At 38.8% G+C, this 22,172-nt stretch overlaps 2 protein-coding genes across 6 annotated transcripts in view; one reads left to right on the top strand and one right to left on the bottom strand.

The window, feature by feature from the left end:
• SUMF1 (sulfatase modifying factor 1) overlaps positions 1-22,172 on the top strand; it is an 891,645-nt gene that overhangs the window by 578,454 nt on the left and 291,019 nt on the right. The window lies entirely within an intron of this gene.
• ITPR1 (inositol 1,4,5-trisphosphate receptor type 1) overlaps positions 1-22,172 on the bottom strand; it is a 276,298-nt gene that overhangs the window by 101,487 nt on the left and 152,639 nt on the right. For all 5 annotated transcript variants that reach the window (XM_042448619.1, XM_042448620.1, XM_042448622.1 and 2 more), the window contains 10 exons: positions 21,201-21,266; positions 17,329-17,466; positions 16,064-16,189; positions 14,543-14,743; positions 11,743-11,994; positions 9,513-9,638; positions 7,097-7,225; positions 3,403-3,523; positions 2,224-2,408; positions 281-429 (listed from right to left, as the gene is read on the bottom strand). In XM_042448619.1, coding sequence (XP_042304553.1) covers positions 281-429; positions 2,224-2,408; positions 3,403-3,523; positions 7,097-7,225; positions 9,513-9,638; positions 11,743-11,994; positions 14,543-14,743; positions 16,064-16,189; positions 17,329-17,466; positions 21,201-21,266 — 1,493 coding nt within the window. The remainder of the gene's footprint in view (positions 1-280; positions 430-2,223; positions 2,409-3,402; positions 3,524-7,096; positions 7,226-9,512; positions 9,639-11,742; positions 11,995-14,542; positions 14,744-16,063; positions 16,190-17,328; positions 17,467-21,200; positions 21,267-22,172) is intronic.

Raw genomic sequence — 22,172 nt, 5'->3', positions numbered from 1 at the left:
GACCAGGACATATTCAAAAAGAATTAAATAAATACAGTGGATCCTTGTTATACGCTGCTGTTTGGTTTCAAGATCCCCTGTGGATAACAAAATCAGTGGATGCTCAAGTCCCATTAAATATAATGACATAGCAAAATGGTGCTATATAAAAAATTGGAAAAATCAAGATTTGATCTTTGAAATTTATACCTTTTTTAACATTTTCAAACTGTGGATGCTTGAATCTGTGTATAAAAAATCCATGTATAAGAAGGGCCAACTATACACCCACATTACTTACTTGCAAATGAAGCCTCCACTTTCACATTTTCTTCTTGCATCCGTATTCTCTGGAAAGAGAAGCTCTGGCCTATGAAGGACATCCACCAACACAGACAGCTCAGCCTGGACAAGTGGACGTAAGCGATCTTCCAAAGCTGATACTATATCCTAAAGTACAGATATTATAATAATGGTATGGAAAAATTAATACAGATAAAAACATTGTTTTATCAAAATAAAAGTGCTGCTGATGAGGACAGTTACAGCTTATTCTGCCAGTATTGCTGAATACATATCTCTTGTATTTGGAAAAGAATTGCCACTGAGAATGCAGAACCATTCCAAAATTATATTGCAAGCTTGCAGAAACATACTTTACAGATAGTCTTTCTCATTGTTAACAGGAGTTATTAAAAATAGATCACAAAACATATGACATTACATGTTATAACATATGATATTATGACAATTGTAGATATAATACTTTCAGTTTTATATTGATACCTGGGAAATGAGGGCCCCATTTACTGGTTTAGGAAAAACAGCCTGTTTCAAGAAAATCATATTGCCATGGGGGAAAAATAAAAGATGACAGCATACTGATTTCACTGACAGCCACTAACGGGGAAAATAACATGTCTTTACATGAGCTATCGCAGCAGAATGCTTTTGTATTGCCTTGGTCTACACCCAGAAGAACAAGCTGACACTGTAAAGGCTACATGCTATGCAGGAGGCCAAGGGACTGGAGAGTGGATTATGTAGCAAAGACTGGAGAAAAGTTGTTTACCTTAAAGGAGGCTGCACAATGCCAAGTGACACCAGGCTATAAGTCAAAATTTCAGATATGTTAACTTGATGAAATTTTCCCAGCACATGAGCTTTGCAGTAGTGACATGACAACCTTGACACTATATTTTAGAGTCTATGAGCTATTTTCTTCAGATTTTGGTTAGGGTGGGAGACAGAAATGCTATCTTTTCCTAAATAAAATTGGACCCCTAATTCCCTAGGTCTGATCTTCTAATTTCTCCTAGAATTATGGTAGAAAGAAGGTTCCCTTCACCAACTCATCCCCTGAGTATTCACTCCTATGTGGCCAGGATAGTACTACCCACGTAACAAAGGGAAGTACAAGCAGCTGGTAGAGTCAAGGTGTAACAGTTTTTTTAAAAAATGGGTTAGGAAATGTTTTGAAAAGTCAGAGGGAGACTAAAAGCAGCAAGTGGGGATTGCTTTTCAGGGAAGAAGACAAGTGGAGGAAATAATGGAACAGAGCATCCCCAGCTAGGACAAGGGTGGCTGGAACCCAATGGAACATTTTACTTTAGGTTCTACTTGTTTTATTGACTAGCAAAGTTTCCACCAGCATGGCATCCTCTTTCTTACAGGTTGCACTCTGCTGGTGAACACATGATATCACATCAAACACACTGCTTTTGTGGAGTTGTAATCAATTTTCAATGACACTATGTCATCAAAGCAGGAGAGGGCAACTACAAGCAAGGGAGGAGAGACAATTTTCACCTATCTCACCCCCTCCAACTGCACCAACTTTTGGCAGTACACCAAAAATGCTATAACACCACCTCTGATTACCAATTTCAGGGGGAAGAGCGGTTAGCAAAGTTAAAACTGCTACATTTGTTTACTTCATTTTTGGATTGTCTTCAGGCCAAAAAACAAAAAAGGTCACAAAAAGTTTGAGGGTTTTTTGTTTGTTTGTATATTTGTTATACATAGATTCCAAAGACTTGGGGGCTCCAAAATGGGGCTCAGGGTCACATTCCTCACCTTTGCATTAAAGAAACTCCTAAATGTGACATCTTGTAATGTGACACCTTCTTGTAAATAAGGTATGTGTGACCAATATACCTGTCTTGAAAAAACCATGACCAAGGGCCTAATATTATTCATCCATCTAAATATATCGTAAAAATAGACATTGAGATATTTATTGACCTGAAGTCTCTCAATAATGTTGCGATAATCCCTTGAAGCAGCCATCACAGAATCTCTTCTAGCAGCGTTCCTTACTGTCATCCTCCAGTTCATGGCTGTTTTTTGTACTATGTTATGTGATTTCAGGAAGAGGTTGTTGACTTGGCTGTCCAGATCAACTGGAATAGCAATTGCTCTGCTTTTTGCTGAAAGAGATAAAATATGTTGTCTCTTTTATCCAACAACCCTGGTTTCCAAGAGTCTCCATCCAACACTCAACCACACCACCTTGGCTCTTTTTTAGTAATGCAGAAAACCTAGCACAGACAATCCAATAAAGATCATAAAAATATATTTAAGACATTGCTTATTTCATCCCACAATTACTGTCTTTGTAAAGAAGTTTGCTTTCTCTCTCTAAGAAACCACATGGTGTGACTTCAGAAATACTTTGATTACAGATGCTACAGGTGAATTAGTGACTTTGGTCTAATCAAAAATTTCAAAATCAAGAGGAAATATTATTTTGTGTGTGCGCTGCATTTGGTGTGAAACCAAAGGCAAAAAAGTTTCAGATTGTATTGCAGGTGGTGTTTGGAGGAAAAATGTTCTGAGCTTCATACAAATTCTTTCAATATAAAATATCAACTAAACCACTAACAGTATAATAGAGAAGGAGAGAACATGGAATTGATGTTAACAAAAATCACGAACATCTTTCTGGTGTAATTCTTAAGAAAAATTATTGATGAACGTAGCCATCTTTGTTGGAGACGAACATAAACTTCAGGATGGCAAGACATCACTCTAACATCATTACACCGAAACAATACTAAGAGAGGGAATATACAAGTAGACTGGAAACTAGAAACAAACATATATACACACTTTTTTTTAAACAACTGAAGAATGACACCCAAACATTTAGTTAATTCATTTATAAAGTTCTGTTTTCTAATCATTCTAATCTCTTTCTCTTTCTCTGTGTCTCTGTCTCTCTCTCTCTCTCTCTCTCTCACACACACAAGCAGAAAGAGAGAGTGACACTTATATATAAAACTCACACACACCTTTAACTCCAGCAATTGAAGTAATGGAGTTTTGGCAACACTCAGACAGATGTGCTAATAAGTACTGATCAATGAAGAGAAAGAGCTTAAATGTATTACATGCAATTATATTAATATACAGTTTTCTTACCTACATCTGAAAGTACTCGAATGCAGCTTTCCACTGATGCTTTCTGGCTAGGCATGAGCCAATTGCAGTGGTACACCCTGAAGACACCTTGCAAGAGTTGCACAAACACAGGCTGGCGAGTCTAAAAATAAGCAAAACATAAATTTAAACTCAAACGTGTTTGGAGAGAGCAGGAGAGACCAGAAAGCTTGTTCCTATGCTCAGCAAGACTAAGGGGTCTGCTAGTATATTGGAGAAGTAGGCAGTTCTGGTGGGTAAAGAGGGCCATTGTTCATTCAAATGATGGGTCATTCTATATCATTTTCTTTTGCTATCTAGAAATAAAATTAAAAGGTGCTTCTGATTCTCATTTCAAAAATTTCCAGGGCATTTTCTGTCTTATTTTGAATAGCTGGAGAAATTGTTTTAAGGTAAGCCTTAAATATTCCTTAATAATATTTTAAAAGTAGGTAGGGCAGGGAGGCCTGGGCAGCTGTGTGCCATACTGTTCCCACCCTGGTGTAGTGTGCTGTTTTAAGCAAAATAATTTATTTGTTTGAGAGCTGATAGACACTTGAGAAGCAAAAACCTTTGGGAGGCTATGGGCTATACATATCTTGTAAAATGGTAAAGATAGTACAATTAACTCAGAAGGTCAAGCTAAAAATGTACTAGTGCATACGATAATTTTCTAATGGAAAACTGAAAGAAAACCATTTGTCTGTAGCTTGGATTTTAAGAAGATGCTAACAGGAAAGCAATTCTATTTACAACTGACCAGCAGCTGGCTGTGTGACATAACCAACATTTAAATAATATTAAAGGAGCAGGAAGTAGATCATCAACAAATAACATATTAACACTGTGATTATTTCACAATCAGAAACATTTCTTAATTATAAATTAATTGTTCACAGCACTCTGAAACACTATTTATACATTGTGCATGTCAGTAAATTTCTAATTTCCAGCTTCAAGTTTAAAAATAAGACAGTCAATAAATGTGGGCCAATCAGATATAAGTACATGCTTTACTACCGAAAAAATATGGGAAATGAGAATTCTACAGGCATTTCCTGTCAGTAATGCTATTTTTTCTGTAATGTGGTAAAGATACTATGTTTGTGTTCTACAACGAAGAATAAAACAAAATAGCTTTCATCTGAACTATAGGAATACACCTACCAATTTTGGAAATTATTTGCATGTTTGTTGTCTACAGCTTAAGCATCTTGAATAGCTATTGAAAGTTGGTGATACTAACACAAAAACACAAAGCATTAGCAACTACTTAAAATACCTCTTTCAGTCTGACAAAGATTGATCTCTGTTATATGGAGAAATTGGGAAAGGATTAAAGGAAAGAAAACATGTTTTAAAAGAGCATGTTCAGTATGATTTCATGAAGCTGAACACAGAAAATGAAAACCACAATTTATTAAAAGTACCCCAAACCATCAAAAATAGTTTTTTTAAAAAAAGGTTAACTAGAATTTAGCACAGAGGGCCTTTGGTCTTCTAGATGTTTTAACTTCAGTCAATGGCAATGATGTTGAAGGGTGGTGGGAGATAAAGATAAAACATTTGTTGAGGATAGGTTTTTCCTACCTTCTGCACCTTTAAAGCCTTCACATATTAACTCCTTGTTGAAATATTAGATTCATAAAAGAGAAAAGTACAAATCCCAACATTCCATAGCACTGAGCCAAGGCAGTTAAAGCAATGTCAAACTTCATTAATTCTACCGTGTAGTTGCAGCTCACTTAGCTTTTGCTAGCCACTGCTAAATATGAGAATTAAAGCAATTTGGAGGTAGAAAGGTTAAGAAGGGCCCTCTTCTGTAAATAAATGTGGGAAAATATTTAAAGTACTAAAACTATCTCAAAAACTAGTGAATTTGCCTGCATAGTTTCCTCTACTATTACAGTGTCATCAAACCTAGCCATTCATTGTTATTGTGACAGAAGCTGATAAGCAGCTGGCAGCTTCCAAAGCAACCCACAGCTCCCTGGGAAGGGAGAAAAGAGCAGTCAATCATGTATATAATGGCACAAAGGAAAACAGGGAAAGAATGAATATTCTTCCCCTTACTGATATGACTACTTACAGATTAGCCGTAAAAGGACATTGTTCAGGTGTAAGATGATATCAGTGCATAATTAAAGTGCCTGCATGCCCCATACATACATGCCCTTGTTCAGCCTATGCTGGGCCTTGCATCTTCTAATTCAACAAGCACAGATACAACTCAATATATCTTATAGGTTCCCATTTACAGATGGCACCCAAACTGACAACTGAATATAACTTCATGACTGGAGGCATGGGGGTAAAGCACTTCTTCTCCTGCCTCAGTTAAAAGCGGTTGCCCGACTCGGCGGGCTGACCGCTTTGCCGCTAGACGCAGCGAACGGCTACAAGCCCCAGAGTGCTCTGGGGCTTGCCCCAGCTCCCTATTGGTGCGCGGGGTGAAGGGGAGGCCCTTCCGCCCCGCGACGCTCTGGGAACTGGGCTCGGTGACCGGGAGTTCCGGTCCTCCAGGGCAGATGATTGGTTCTGCGGGCCTGGAGGAGGAGTCTCCTGGTCAGGTGGTACTGAGGGCGGGGCTTAGGTCTATATAGGCCGTGCTGCCAGCCCCGGCCCTCAGTCGGCGCTTGGCTCCGGATGGTTAGGAGCCAAGCAGGAAGGGAGGAGGAGCTGAGCCTTCTCCCACCCACCCACCGCTTGGGTTTGGGTTTTTTGTCACAACTTTGGGGCGGCAGCATAGGCCAGGATCTGCACGGTGTGGTACCAGGGCTACGGAGCTCTGGTTTGGGAGTCAGTCGGGACCCAGGGGCGAATAGGGCAGGCGTATGGCCATTGCGGGAGCCATAACGCGAGAGCGCCTCCTGGTGACTAGGGGCTTAGCGAATATGTGAACGCATGGCAGAGATGCGGTCATACGGTGTGCCTTAGCCCCTAGGTCATCCCAATACCTGGTGGGTGCCAGGTTGTGGTTAATCAGACAAACGTGGGGTTGTTTGATTTCGCAGATCCTGACCTCATGCTTTGTGCCAACCCTACCAAAGGTTTGCTTAATAAAGTTGTGGCCTTTCCTCCAGCACGGTCTCCTGTGGTTATTCGGCAGCAGCATCTGAGGCAAATGGGAAAACTCCAAGTGTCACTAGTGAGAAGTGGAATATCTCTATGATTTATATTGGGACTGCTTTTTTTTTTAATTGCTCATAAATGAAGCAAAAAATGAAAATGTCCATACGGCAAACCCCTTATTTTAAATATGAATGGAGTAGCCAACTCTTCAAACAGTTATGGTTGGTGCATCTGATGTATCAGGAAAGTGCAGGAAAATATAACCAAAATGATCAGGAGGCTGGAGTAACTCCTTCTGAAGAAAAGCTTACAAAGTCTACAGGTTCCAAGCACAGACGAAAAAAAGTGAGCTATTGGGTACACATTGCAAAATATTTTTAAAAATTATACATGGTGTTTAGATATCCTGGAGACCATTCAATGAAGCAGAATGCTGGCTGATTTAGGACAGACAAAAGGAAGTATGACACACAGTGTAGCAACACAGTAAAATTTGCATGGGGGAACAAAAACCGGTGTCCTGCTTATGGTCTCCGCATAGGCATCTGGATAGACAATATAGGAAAAGGATGCTGGACAAAATAAACCTTTGGTCTATATACTGATGTCTCCACTAGTTCCTTACCTGCAAAGTTGTGCTCTGATCTGAAAATGGAGAACTGAAGAAAGTGGTAACTATACTCATAACTATTTCAGTCACGTACTTCTCCAGGATAGAATCTGCATGTTTTCTGTCACTGGTATTGTTGCAAGTCTGTGAAACAATTCAATCATTTTAAAAGTCAACAACAGCAACACAAGAATTAATGATCCTTGATAAACAAAATCTGGTAGGATTGCACTATATTATACCTGGGATACGAGTCAACTCATACACCGTTCCTTCCAACAGTGAATTAAACTGTTAAGTGCCACCAAGGTTGAAGTTAAAGAAGATGTTCACACTTGCCTGCATCACTGCTAAAACGTCCTCCTAACGTAGCTAAAAGGGAAAGGAAGCATCTGTGTCTGAACACCAGGAGCGCTTCCTCAATAGCCATGGAAATGTTGCTCCATCTAGCGTTCTTGAATTGTTGCAAGGGAAGCAGATTTCCTCTGAATGCAAACTTTGTGTTCAGAGGAATTCCTCTCCCAGGCATGATTCAGGGACGCAAAGAAGGGAGGCACGTTTCCATGGCTATTCAGGAAGTGTGCTTGGGGTTCATACACAGGCTTTTTCCCCACCTTTTAGGGTCGTTTGGAGGACGTTTTAGTAGCGCTGGAGCCAGGTGTGAAAAGCTTCATAGTGGGAGGGATTATGAGGTTTTCAGAAGCACAAGAAACCTCGGTGTGTGTGGAGAGGGGGAGCTAACGCAGAAGCTACACAGCTCCAAAACACCTCATTGAGGGCTGAGCATGCTCAGAAGCCACTTATTGAGAAGTGATGTTGGAAAAGATAAACCAAATGGCAAGCTGGAATGAGAAGCTCTGCTTGGAGGAAATGGCTGTTGGAATCCTTGATAAGAAAGAGAGTTCTTTTTAACAGAGGGGATACAGTTCAACATTGGATTGCACACTTCAGTGGCACAGAAGGGAATGGCAATGGGAAAGAGGATCAAATCCACCGGTTACTTCTGGTTCTTCGCTCCCTCCAAGGCCAGGGAGGTGGCAGATGGTACTGAGGGAGAGTCCTCCATCTGTTTCTGGACTAGGCATCATGGAGCTGGGTCTGCCTCTTCTTCTCTCCATCCATGGTTAGCATGGTAGCTGTTAAGATTAAGGGAGGGCCTTTCAGCTGGGTCTAGGCATGGGGGAGCTGTGTCTGTCTCTTCTCTCCCTCCAAGGCCAGGGTGGCAGCAGTTAAGATAGAGGAAGGGTCTTTCATATGCTTCTGGGGCTTGGATGGGAAAGCCCCATGTTCTTCTCACTCTCTGAGAACTGGGTGGTAGCAGTTAAGATGGAGGGAGGGCCTTTCATCTGCCTCTGGGGATAGCTGTGCCTGCCTCTTCTTCCCTCCCTCATAAAATTCAAAAGCAGCATAAAATAGAAGAAAGGGGGGAAACAGCCCCAAATCTCCTCAAATGATGTGAAAATTAACCCTAGAAACTTTGACAGTATGGGGTGTCTTTGAGGACTTACACAGGTATCTACTCTGCACATAGTATATGTATCAAAAGAGCCAATGAATTGGACTAGGATACCAACATAGGGTTGCCTTAAGGTCACCGTAAGTCAGAAATGACTTGAAGGCACACTATTAAGATTATCATACGGGGTAAGAAGCGTTGGAGAAGAGCATTGTTACTCTCAATATGGGCAAAGATTTTCACACAACGTCATCCTCCTATCATTCTTGTATTGTCATGGAAACACTGTGCTAGTGGAATAACTCATTGACAATAAAAAAACATCAATGGCGTACTGATCACATTAGCGCTATTGATATTTCTTCATTAAAACTTCTAGAGAGTAACTATTGCAGTACACCCTTAAACAGGGCTAATCTACTTTAACTCCTTCGGCTGCCTCCTGCTGCATTTTGGGTTTTGTAGTTCAGTGAGCTTAAGAGCTCTCTGGCTGAATATTCTAAATAGCCCTTCCTAAACTACATGTCCCAGGATGCAACAGGAGGATAATCTCCTAAATTGAATCCCCCAGTCTCCCAGTTGCATTTATGAGGAGAGTCCCTCAGCAGAGAGAGAAGACCCATTTTTCTCTCTGCTAACTTCTGTCAACATGTAGAATGTAAAAGGGCTTTTGTACTTTTTACTGCTTGTGAATTGTTAATGCCCCATTATTGCAACCAGTGTGAAAGTAAGTGTTTTAATATCACAATTGAATCGTTCTCGCTTAACAATGTTAGAATAGCATTTTTAAACTGTAAAACAGCTCTAGTGTGATAATCTTCAGTAATAGTATGTATTAAAATGTAGGCAAAAGATCCAAGTGAAACAGAGGCATACACGTTTTCATGATAAATATCCTGATTAGTGGTCAGTATTGTGTCTACACTGTGCAACTTAGCATTTTAATACTTCCTGCTACAAAAAAGAAATACTTACTCTACAGATATCAACAAGGAAGTTCTCAAAAAGTTTCCACATGTGATTGCTTGTATAAATCTCTTTCATTTCAACTTCTGTGTCTACGTAGCAATGATTTAGAAAGTTTATATAGGCAATTTTAACCTGCAGGTAGGAAATGAAAGGTTGAAACACAAGCATATATATGCACATACCTCTACCTCTAATTTTAAAAAAGGAAGCAAGGTAGATCTCATCAAAATCTGGCTGCCTGCCCAGAGATTCCCCAGCCTCAATTTACAGTAAATGAAATGAAACTCTGCTTCTTGAGTTTTTCCAGTGCTTTAGGAAAAATGGAAGACAAGGGTATATCTTGTGCTTCAACATGATAACAAATGAATCAGTACTTTTATACAGGTTTACCCCTTAGATCTTCTTAACAGAAATAAAATACTTCTCAGAAAAAGGCCCATAAAGGGAGGAAAAAGAGACATACATCAAAACAATGCATGAGTAAAACTGCAATCTCTAAAAACCCAAATACAAGGTATTGTCTAATGTTTAAGTTAGGCATTAGTTGAAAATTTTTGTTTGTTTTCACTGCTTGTTACACAATAACAAAATATACCAGGTAATTAGCAAATTTAAAATAGAGGCCTGTTGAAGAACTAACTCTGGCAGGAATGTGTACTTATTTGGAATCCATTGTACTGATTGGGGATTTTTTGTATTGCTATCCATTCCTGGAAGACAAAGTAAAGGGAATTTCATAACAATGTCTACATTTTTCCAAATTGTGGTGACCCTAGGGCAAACCTATCATGGGGTTTTCTAGCCAAAGTTTGTTCAGGGGAAAGGTTGTCTTTGCTTTCTTCTAAGGCTAAAAGAGTATGACTTGCTCAAGGTTACCCAATGGATTTCCATTGCCAAGCAGGGATTTGAACCCTGGTTCCAGAGTTGCAGTCCAATTCCCAAATCACTACATCACACAGACAAACATTACCCTCAAAATGACCAGATGATGAAATACAAGAAAATTAACCAACATTTTTTTTAAAAAAAAACAGCCTTTCATATCATCCTAAACCAGATCTTATTTTCCAATCTGAAGCAAGAATATGAAGGTATCCTTAATCCAAACTCTGCCATGGAATCTACAAGTCGCTAGATACAAATAATGAGTTACTTTTCTCTTAATGAAAAAGACAAAGGTCAAAAGTGCTGCCTTCGGGCCACATTGGGGGCATGGCATTTAGATGTGGCATGCCCCAAACATAGCTGGAAGCTGCATCAATGCCACACCAGGCAAGAAGAACCAGGCCAAAAGGAGAGGGTATAACCTGCTTCTTCTGGCGGCTTGGTTCAGGACTATGGATGTGGCCCAAATCAGGACCTGGTCCATGCTGTCGCTGCAGTCTCAGTGTAATTGGGGTGGGAGTGCCTTTTGCCCCATCTGCATGACTCCACTGATAAGATATCTTAAGTGAGTCATGAACTGCCAGATGTTACTCCTTTTGCGGTATAACTGCATCCGTTTTTAATTACTTTCGTTACAGAGATGTGCGCCTTGGAGTGTTTTGTACCACAAGTCAACAGCTTGTAATATTCTCATAAATTTGAAAAACAATAAAAACTGTAACTACAGTAGTTATAACTGTTACTTTTAAACAATAAGGGAACAAATTACTTTTTAAAATGTAAATATAATTAATAATAATTAATAATTTGTTTTATTTATATACCGCTATTCCAAGGATCATAGCGGTGAACAGCAAGTAAGCTAATTAGCAAGTAAGCTAATTTGCCCCCAACAGTCTGGGTACTCATTTTAGCGACCTCGGAAGGATGCAAGCCTGAGTCAAGCTTGGGCCCTTTTGCTGGTCTTGAACTTGCAACCTTGTGGTCTTAAGTGAATGTCTGCAGTACAGGCATTTAACCACTGCGCCACCAGGGCTCCAATATGAGGGTAACTAATTACCTTGGAGAGGACCCATAACTATAAACAATTAGTTACTTGATACATTAACCTTTCTAGATTTCTCCTACCATGAGGGATAATGCAAAGTCTAAAGATTCAAATACAAGAACCAGGAACCCAACCACTAAAGATTAACCTTTATAAAGAAACAGATGATGATTATTTCAGTACACTGTAAGCAGCAAAACTAAGGATGGAGAAAACATTTCAATCTTGTTCTTAAGCTTTGGCATATGAATATGTGAAGTTTGGCAGCATTTAACAGCACCACCACATAAAACAGTATCTTACCTCAGGTATGCAATCTTCATGAGTTACAACTCGAACAATGTCATCCAAAGGGAGTAAAGAGTTGCACTTGATTTCCGTATAGACATTCTTCCCTTCAGTACAAACTGCCAGCAGCTCCACTAAATGGATATGATACATCAGAGCACTGTTTTCATCCATCCTGTCACGCTCAGATCTCATCATCTGCACTAGTGTCTGGAAAGAGGCTCTGTCATTGTAGAAAACAAGGACGTCTTCCCCTGCATTGACCAACTACCAAAACAAGAGTGTTACATTACTAGTACATAGGGATTTAAATCTTAGACTATTCCATTACTGCACACAAAAAACAAATGATTTCAACCCCCTCCTCCCCAGGGGGTGAGACTACAAGAGCATCTGAATTTTGGGAGATATTTGAGAAAAATTCCACTAGCATTATACCTAAGTTTGTGCACAGAAAAACGTATCTTATGCACAAGACACAATATTTTCTGCACAAAACATGCGTGAAGACACAGGGGTTTGTACAAAAAAAATCACACAAAGATTCTAAAGTGTAAAAAATCTTGTGGCAGGGGATCACTGTCTTCTTGTATAGCTGTTTCATGTTAGAGATGAGAAAATATGTAAATATTGCTTACTGCCCTATCAACATCTTAATTTTTGCACCAAATCTCCATGCTTTCTGATGTATCTCTTTGAGGATTTAATGATTTTTACAGGACTACCAAGGCAGAAAATGAATTACATTTCTGATCTCATGGGTTTACTTGCTTGCTAAGCACAAAAGTGGTGTCTACTTTAACAATAAAAACAAATACAATAAAATGCATACAGTGTTCACAGCAGTAACTCAGTAGCCCATGAGCAGTTGATAAAACCCAACAGATGGCATAAATATACAGTGGGCCCTTGGTATCCACTTGGGTGGGTATCCAGGACTCCCGTGGATATCAAAATCCATGAATGCTCAAGTTCCATTATATACAATGATGTAGTAAAATGGCATCCCTTATATAAAATGGCAAAATCAAAGTCTGCTTTTTGGATTTAAAAATGTATATATTTTAAAGTCGTGGATGGTTCAATCCATGGATGCAGAATCCATGGATATGGAGGGTTCCACATACTGAAATCCTTGGTTAAATCAACAATATCTTCACATGGTGCCAAACTGGGACAACTGTATCAGGCAAGCTCTCCTTAGGAAAGCATTTCAAACATGAGGTGACAAAGCTATGATCACCACTTGTCTGACCTTAGATGTCAGCAAGACTTTCTAAAACACTTCTCATTTTAAACTGTTTAAAAGAACAGTGAGTGGAATCCTGTGCACACACAGTAAAGAGTAAACCCACTGAGATATCTCTGTACTAATAGGGTGGGGGCATGAGTCCTTCCTGAATCTTTGTTCGCGAAGCAAAGCCAGAGAATGGGGTGGGGGCAATATACATTAGTTAAAAGACTATAGCTTCTGAGCATTCAGTACTTTCCTATCTGACAAGGTTTTTCAGCAAAGGTCCAAATTCAATATACAGAAGTTCTCAGGATCCACAATCCATTGGGGTGGTATGAGAGCAAGACCAAACACCAGCACTACCAGGGTAAATATTTTTAATTAAGATTCTCACTGACAATAATTAAGCCACAGGATAGAGATTTCAACCTTTTAGAATGAAGTAAATATGATTTTAAAAGCTAAGAAATTACTAAATATTGGTGGGGTACAGACCGCCCAAAAAGGACGGTCTCCCAGCACCTAGTTTTGGTCCATGGGGAAGTCGCAGCCTCCAGACCGTGGGGCTTCCCCACGGACCAAAAAGAACCTGCGAAAAGTGGGTTCTTCTTGAGACGCCATTATGACATCGCAGTGCACCAGTGGTGCACTCGCAACATTGTAATGGCTCCATGACGTGCAGACACTATGCGTCCGGCACGTCATAATGGCGCTGTCCGTCTGTACAGGGCGCCACCATTTTGACACCCTCATCACATGCAAGCCCCGCCCCAAGGCACCCCTCGCACGTGAGGAGTGCGTCCTTTTCAGCCCGTCTGGACTGGGCCATTGTAATGTTCAAAGGGGCATGGGTGTCAGGGGAAAGTCAAAGGGCCAAATTCAGCCCAGGGCATGAAGTTTTTCACTCCTGCTATATCAATTCTCCTCAGTGAGGATATATTTTCTTTCAAGCTGTTCTTTGCCTGATACCATGTCCAATGGTGTCTTCTTTACATGGACTTTGTAAAACAGACTTGCAAATCCAACATAATCTCCACCATGATTTCCCCATCCGTCCCAAGTAATCATGATAGCAGCTTTACAAGAGTAATAGAGTAACCACTTATGATAAGTACTGTTCAATTTGTGAAATGTTCCAGGATAAAGTTTTGACAGCATCAAGGGATATTACCTGATCTTGTACCAACAACATTTTGACAAAACAGGAATGGTAATTTAGGTGTGTTTATAGAATATCCAGTTCTCTTATGGCTCATGGGAGGGGGTTGGACTGGATGGCCCTTGTGTTCTCTTTCATCTCTAAAATTCTATTATTCAGATTAAAAAACCTATAGAAGGTTATATAATAATAATAATAATAATAATAATAATAATAATAATAATACATTTATATTTATATGGTTTACTCATGAAGATAAATTCACAATAATTTCACCGATACCATTTCTAATCATTTCTAATATTTGCAAAAGTGACATTTAACAGAATCACCTACTATCCACCAAATCAGTTTCATATCTCATAGATTTTTCTAAGGCAGATCATATTCCCAAAAACATGAGATTCGTACAGTTTTCTCACCTCAGCCATGACCATGTCCTGACACTTTTTAATGAATTTTCCTTCGGCCTTAACAATGGTCTGAAGGAACTTAATGTACTGGACATTCCTTCCATGTGTTTCGATACAGTGTACAAAGTGCTGAACCACTCGCTCGTTAATTTCACTGCAAAGCTGAAAATTATTCATGAAGATATGTTGCATTGTCACTGCTTCGAGGATCTATGAAGGGGGCAAGAAAAGGAAAAAAGCACTTAAAGAAAACATAGGGTGAAAAGCCCTGGGAAAATTTTAGAGAATGCCGATTACAACACTAGAGACAGGGCTAATAAAAAAACATGCTTAAAAGTATACTGACCGATGGTGGGCCTCGCCACAGAAGATCCAAAGAACTGGCATTTTAAATATCCTGGCATCAAGTACTAAAATGGGGACAATGTTATCTCTATCGCACCACTTCTTTGAATCTTACTTTCTAAAACATACTCTCGAACCCTTTGTCCAGGAAAATGCAGTCCTCCATCAATCTATGGCCTAAAGCCAATTGCTAATTTTCAACAAAAGGAGATCTACTGAACCAATGGGATTTCCATAATTACTGGTGTGTGAGTGGTTGTGCCTTCAATTCACCTGTCAATTTATGGCAACAACATACATTTCACAGGGTTTTCTTTTCATGGTGGTGCCCACAACAGTTTCTCAAGTTTCTAATTTAGACCATAAAAAGATTGAGAGGCCATTATCTCAAATCCAAGAAACTTACCTTCACAATTTTATGTTCTCCACTGTTCATTTTAGAAAAATATTACACAAAAACTGAGAAAATAAAAAACACAATAAATAAAGTACACAACAGTACAACTAACATTGCTCCAACCTTCTACAATTCAGGTTTATTCTGAGGAACTCACATAATTTTTCCATTCACAGCACCAGTTCAGTAAATGTGTAGGTGCCTTCAACTTGCCTGACCCATAAATTTCACAGGGTTTTCTTAGGCAAGGAATGCTCAGAAGTGGTTTTGCCAGTCTGACACAGCACTTAGTATTCGTTGATGGTTTCCTATCGTTCTAACCAGAACCTTCCCTCCTTAGCTTCTAAGAACAGATAGGATTTGGTGCCTTTAGGGTATTTAGGCCACAATTTACCATTTCATAATAGATTGAATGGGTCTATATTAGCTGGAAGTAACAATTGGATTTTGGCATATTAGCCATGCCAAATGATGGAGCCTAAAGGGTTTTCCCCCCCCCCTTTTTTTTCAGTTTAAGGAAAAACAAGGAAAACATAAGCTGCACTATGCTAGAATGCGCATAAAGTTGTAGACTGCAAGGGGCAGTGTTCCTTCCAATGTATTATGGACTTCCAGATAACATGTTTTCAATAGATAAGATGAGGTGGAAAAGCTCCATTTCAAATATATGTTTTTATATGCAACTCAAAACCATTCGTAAAAAAAAAAAAGATCTGGGAAAAATGATACAAGGCATCCCAATCAAAAAAATAAAGAAAAATGTGGTATTCAGCTATATGACTTCTTACCCCAGGATTCAGAAATAGATTTATATGCTTATGTAACAAAGCTTGATTCTGCTGGTTGCCAGCACAGAAGTTCTGTAGGAACTCATGCGCAAGTTTCATGATCTCCTGCATCCTTGTGTCTTCAGCCTGTAATTACAAACAACAAAAAACTCCCAAAGGGTTTAGAATACAAATGCAACTGCATAAACTAATGTTGAAATGATTAAAATCGGATTAAGAAAACATCTGTTTGCTTAGTACAGTTACATAAGTACCAATATTTTTGGTCACTTAAAAAAAAGTTGCAAATTGGGATATATATGGTACTTAAAACATCCAGTTTTTAAAAAGATTTTCTGATGTTTACATGATCACATTATGAACTGATATAGTGCATCCTCATGACAATATTTCTGAGTCCAAAGAGACATTTTCTAAACATTTCTTAGCCATTTATGAAACAGCATTTCCACACATTGGAAAACATTAACATAGACCACCTTATTAATGGATTCTGTTATTGTTCCTCCCAAAGGCCCTTAAAGCAGGTTCCCTGGCCAATTAGTGTGACTTAGGAGATAGGTGACTTAGCCCTTTGGAACACGCTGCCCACTGAGCTCCGCTCATCTACCACCCTGGCCCAATTTAGGAAGGATCTTAAGACCTTCCTATTTAAGCAGGCATTCCCCGATTAAGATCCTGTGGGCCTCCCCTCCTCTTCCGTGGCCATGAGGACGGGCGACGGGGCTTTTATTCCTGCTTTTATTTTTATTGTATGGTTGTTTGTTGTTGATTGTTTTTAACTGTATTTGTGTGCATTCGTTGCACTTTTGTTAGCCGCCCTGATCTTTCTGGAAGGGCGGGATAAAAATAAAGATTTTATTATTTTTTATTTTATTTAATGTTTACCACTGTAATAGCCACTCCATTTGGTTTTGCACTGGCATAATTAGAAAAGATGTATAAATTTCTGGGCTGCATTACAATCAGTATTACACAAATTCAGAGTCATTGCTCTAGACACCTTTTGGTCATTATATCTCTCCTTGTGGAAAAGAAAGAATCTACAGCCCTAAGATTTTTAGTTTGCTCAGCATTACAATGAAGAAGCCATTGTCTAGCAATTAATGTATAAAGCTCCTTCATATCAAATAAATTATTCCTCAAGATATTAAAAATTAACCCTAGTTTCTTTGAACTTGTAAGAGCTAAGTCTGAGAATAAGCTAAAGCTAATTTAATGTTTTGTTGAAATATTGCAAAGTAATAAATGCATGCAAACCTCACTTTCTCATATGGGATTTGTAAGAGCTCCAAAACGACCGTGTGAGCTCCCATGTTTCGTAGCAACCTCTGCTGCTGTTTCCGACTTTTCCTGACCAAGACACTTTCTTGGACGCAAAGCTTGCTAAGTCGAAGCAGAATCTGTAAAGACACACTTGCGTTAGAACCAGGTAATATAATGAAGATTTTTCAGATAAGCTGCAAGGGAAATGCTTGCCCTCAACAGATCACAGAATGAAATAATATAAAGAGAATGAACAAAGAGACTGAACTTAAAGCAAAAAATACAAAAATGCACACACTATGTTGTATGCAGCTGACACGGCAATTATGACACACCATGAAAGAATAGAAATCGGTATAGTGCAAAGTATATTAATTTTCACTTTCAAGGAAAATGAGTTTTGAACTCATTCTTTGGAGGTCTTTAAGCAGAGGCTGGATAACCATCTGTTGGGTATGCTTTCATTGTGGCCCTTGTGGTTGCTTCCAACTCTGATTTGATGATTCTACTCTTGAGGATCTAAACATACATGTGAAGATGATGCACAATGAAATCTCCAGGAATCTCACAAGGATTCAACAGACGTTCCAGTGGATAAAGAAAGATCTAGTGACTCTTCATTACCTTCATCATACTCATAATGAGCAGAGAACAAAGCTGGTTAATTTATCTAAATTATACAGCTCAGAAAATCCAATTTCCATGCTGCTGATTCTTTTTCTTTCAGTTACAGTCTGCTGGTACTATAACCCTAGAACTATAAATTCAAGGCTTGCTTCTTCTGTGAGAACTATATGCAAACCACATTGAAGTCTTTTTTTGTCTTCTTTTGCTTTCTTCTTAAAAATGGAAAGAAACAATTGTTTAAATTGTGTGAAAGCTTGTAAACTGTTTCAAGAGCATATTAGTATCTTTATTATATTATTATTATTATTATTATTATTATTATTATTATTATTATTATTGAAATATTTCTATATTATATAAATACTTCTATATTCTTTATTATACAAATCATAAAAAAATACATCAATGGTATCATTGGTGGAGCATCAATCTAGATCAGAGTGAGAAACTGTTAACTGTTAGTGATCTGCATTGGCCCCTCAGGAAATCTTGAAGGATGTCATTCTCCACTGCTTGGTATTGACCTGGACCATCAAGTGTTATCTTTTGTAATGAGTCATGTTGTCCTATGTTATGTTCAAAGTATGAGAGCTTCTGTTTAGTCATTTTGGATTCTAGGGGGAGCTCAGTCAAGATTTGTTCTTAGGGCCATATATTGTATTTGACTTTTTGGCAGTCCATGGTATATGCAGAACTCTCTTCCAGCTCATTTCAAATTACTTTACTCCTTGTCAGCTTTCTTCACTGTTCAACTTTTACAATCATGCACAGAATGTGGAAATATGATGGTCTGGCTGATTCTGATATTTAATTATACATACAGTGGGCCCTTGTTATCTGCTGGGGTTTGATTCCAGGACCCCTTGTGGATAACAAAATCTGTGGATGCTCAAGTTCCATTCAATACAGTGGCATAGAAAATATGGCAAAATCAAGGTTTGATTTCTGGCATTTATATATTTTTAAGCATTTTCAAGCTGTGGATGCTTGAATCCATGGATAAAAAAATGTGGATAAGGAGGGCTGACTGTATTAACACATGAGGATCTTATCTATTTCCTTCATACCAGCCCTTCCAAGACTGACTCTTCTGATTGTTTTTGAATAGTCTCCTTTTTGACATGACTGTGGCAAGGTACAGAAAATCTCTAACTATTTCAGTATCTCCACTATCTATGTTAAAGTTATCTATTCCATATATTCAACCATAAGTATAAGTCAACATGTATAAAGTTTGGGGCCAAAATTATGGATTTTGATATGACCCGTGGATAAGTTAAGGGTAAAAATCAGGGCCATATACAAAGGATCTAAATCAAAGGAAAACAATGAAGTTTATTGCACAGGTCCTGAAACGGGCCCATTGCATTCCAAAACGGGGGTGCGCACGGACGCACACAGAACAGGATGGGGCTAGGAACGCATCTTACTGCACAAGGGAATGCCGCCACTGCCGCCAGGTGTTCCAATCGCATCCTACATCTGTTCTAGAGGGCGCGATTTCTGAGAACTGTTCCAAAGGTTTCTCAGATATTGCGCCCTCTGGAATGGATGTAGTACGCGATTGGAATGCCAGGTGGCAGCAGCGGCATTACCTTGTGCAGTAAGATGCATTCCTAGCCCCATCTCGTTCCGTGCCATTTTGGAATGCAATGAGCCTGTTTCAGGGCCCATGTGATAAACTTCAGTGTCAAAGAACTTACAAATTTCCAGCAGGCATAACTGTATGTGTTCACACTGAAGACTGAATGGATGAGAGAACAAAGGGAAGTCAGTGCTTCCAGGACAGATTACGCTCTTGCTTTCACCAGAGGATGGTTCCTTTTTTCATTAGAGTTAAAGTACAGTACTTACACTAACTCATGGATAAGTCGACTCAGGTTCTTTGGGTCAATTTTTGACTAAAATTTCTAGACTTATACATGAGTATATACAATAAGTCTCCTGTGGCCATTATGTTTATTTTCTTAATGCCCAGATATACTCCTGTTTGTGCACATTCTTCCTTGACTTTCATTAATAATTGCTCCAGTATTTGATACTGTCTGCTAGTAATATGGTATCATCTGCATATCTTAAATTATTGATGTTCCTTCCTTCAGTTTTCACACTTCTTTCCTCCAAGTCTAATCCTGCTTTCTGTATGGATATAAATAGATAGGGAGATAAAATACAGCCTTGTTTGAGCTCATTGCCAACTAGAAACCATTATGTTTCCCAATACTATGTGCTTATAGTGGCCTTTTGTTCTGTGTGTAGGTTACATATCAGGACAAACAAATGTAGTGGCACATCCATTTATTTTACACCTGTTGTTTTTTTCTGGATCTACACAAAGGCTTTGATATAATCTATAAAGCCGAGGTTGATGTTCTTCTGAAGTTATTTGGTACACTCCATTATCCAGTGCATGCTTGCAACACAGTCCCTTGTGCCTCTTTCTTTTCTGAGCTCAATTTGGACATCTGGCATTTGTTGTTTCATATATGGTAAGATTTTGTTATAGAATCTTGATCATCACTTTGCATGCATGCAATGTTACTACAATGCCTGATGTCCCCTTTCTTGGGCATAAGTACAGACTGAATTTTCAATCTATGGGCCATTTTTTTTCCCATATTCATTGGCAGATTTTGCTTAGAATTTTCATGGATTCAGTCCCTACAGCTTGAAACAGCTCAACTGGTATGCTATCACACCCTGCCAAAAATTGAAAGAATGCAAATGTCCTTGGGGGGGGGCATGGGGCGCATTTTTGCCAAATCCCCCGTACTAGATATTTTAGATCCAGGATATATTTTTCAAAAAGCAAGAAATAATCCAGAGGTCACATGGCAAAATTGTCCCCCTCAGCCCTTAGAGAGAATTGGGAAGGGCAGGATGGGGGGGGGATCTGGGGTCTACAAAAATAGATAAGGGGCAGCACTTTACCCACCCTGGTCTAGACTGCAATATGAATTCTGAAAAATCTGTTTAAAATCGAGTTATTATCTTTAGTATTATTTAACAAATTTACATATCACCAATTCAACCATCGGTCCTGCCCTAGATATTGAAACCAACAACTCTCCTCTGTATGCAGAGGCTCCTATATACCCATAGAGCTCTGCACACTCAAATGTCACCTTATTATTTTCTATTAGGTAGGGAATGTTCCATTTCAGATAGAGAACAGACCTCAACTCATAGGAAAAAAAGAAGTCAGGGCAAAGAAAATGGGCAGCTGGGAAAGGAGGAATCTTACCTCTTTTACCACCCTGTAATTATAGCTACTAGTGCTTTCAGGTTTCCGGGATTTGCTGTGACCTTCCTAAGGGATAAGCAAGATTAATTGATTAGATTTCCCCTCTAAATTCTGGAGGTTATTAGTACAAACTTTTATCAGGTATTTCTCACCAGCATTCTAAAACGCCAAGTCTTGCAACTTTTACTTCCTTTAGCAGTTCCCATATTTAATGAATCCCTAAACATAAAATCCACAAAGGTACGGAATACCTTCTTCACAAAATGTGAATATTTTATAAATAATATAATCATTCCTATTTATTGTTCATTATCTTATTGAAGCACAACAATATATGTAGCATTTTTAAAAAAATACTAGCTACATCAAAGTCTTAGAGCCTTATCGCACTAGAAAACAAAGCCAAAATAGAGCTGGAGAGTAGTGGCTTTCTCCATGCCTTGCAGTGTGATGTCACGTTACTTCAGTTCTGTTCCCACAAGAGATGGTTGTCAAAGCGAGTATTTTTTTTTCTAGCCAGAAAAAAAGCTAGTTTGACAACAGAATCAATTTTATGAATTTCTCCTGCGGGAAGAGCAACAAGAAAGGTGCTACTCTCGAGCTCCAATTCAGCTTTGTTTTTTAATGTGATAAATATGATCAGTGCTATTAGTAGATTAGTGCCATTGCTAACAGGTAAATAGCAAGGCAATATTCAGATTTCACAGACAAGCATACATACAGTTATTTGTTATCATGTTATATTGACCTTTGCCTACTGAGGATAATTCTGAAAGAGGTGGTTGAATCATCGAGAACTAGATTTAGGAGGTCGGTCAGAATAACATGATGGAGGGAACCAAAATGGAATGTGAAAAGCAGATGAATAAATCTCTCTCAGAAAAGGAGTATTTTTAAAATATATTATTCTAGTCATTTTAAAAGCATTTTGGTACAAAGACAAACAAACTTATATATGGGGAAAGCAAAACA

The sequence above is a fragment of the Sceloporus undulatus genome, chromosome 2, assembly GCF_019175285.1.
Source record: "Sceloporus undulatus isolate JIND9_A2432 ecotype Alabama chromosome 2, SceUnd_v1.1, whole genome shotgun sequence".
Classification (NCBI taxonomy): domain Eukaryota; kingdom Metazoa; phylum Chordata; class Lepidosauria; order Squamata; family Phrynosomatidae; genus Sceloporus; species Sceloporus undulatus.
This window is presented reverse-complemented; position numbering and strand designations above follow the sequence as displayed.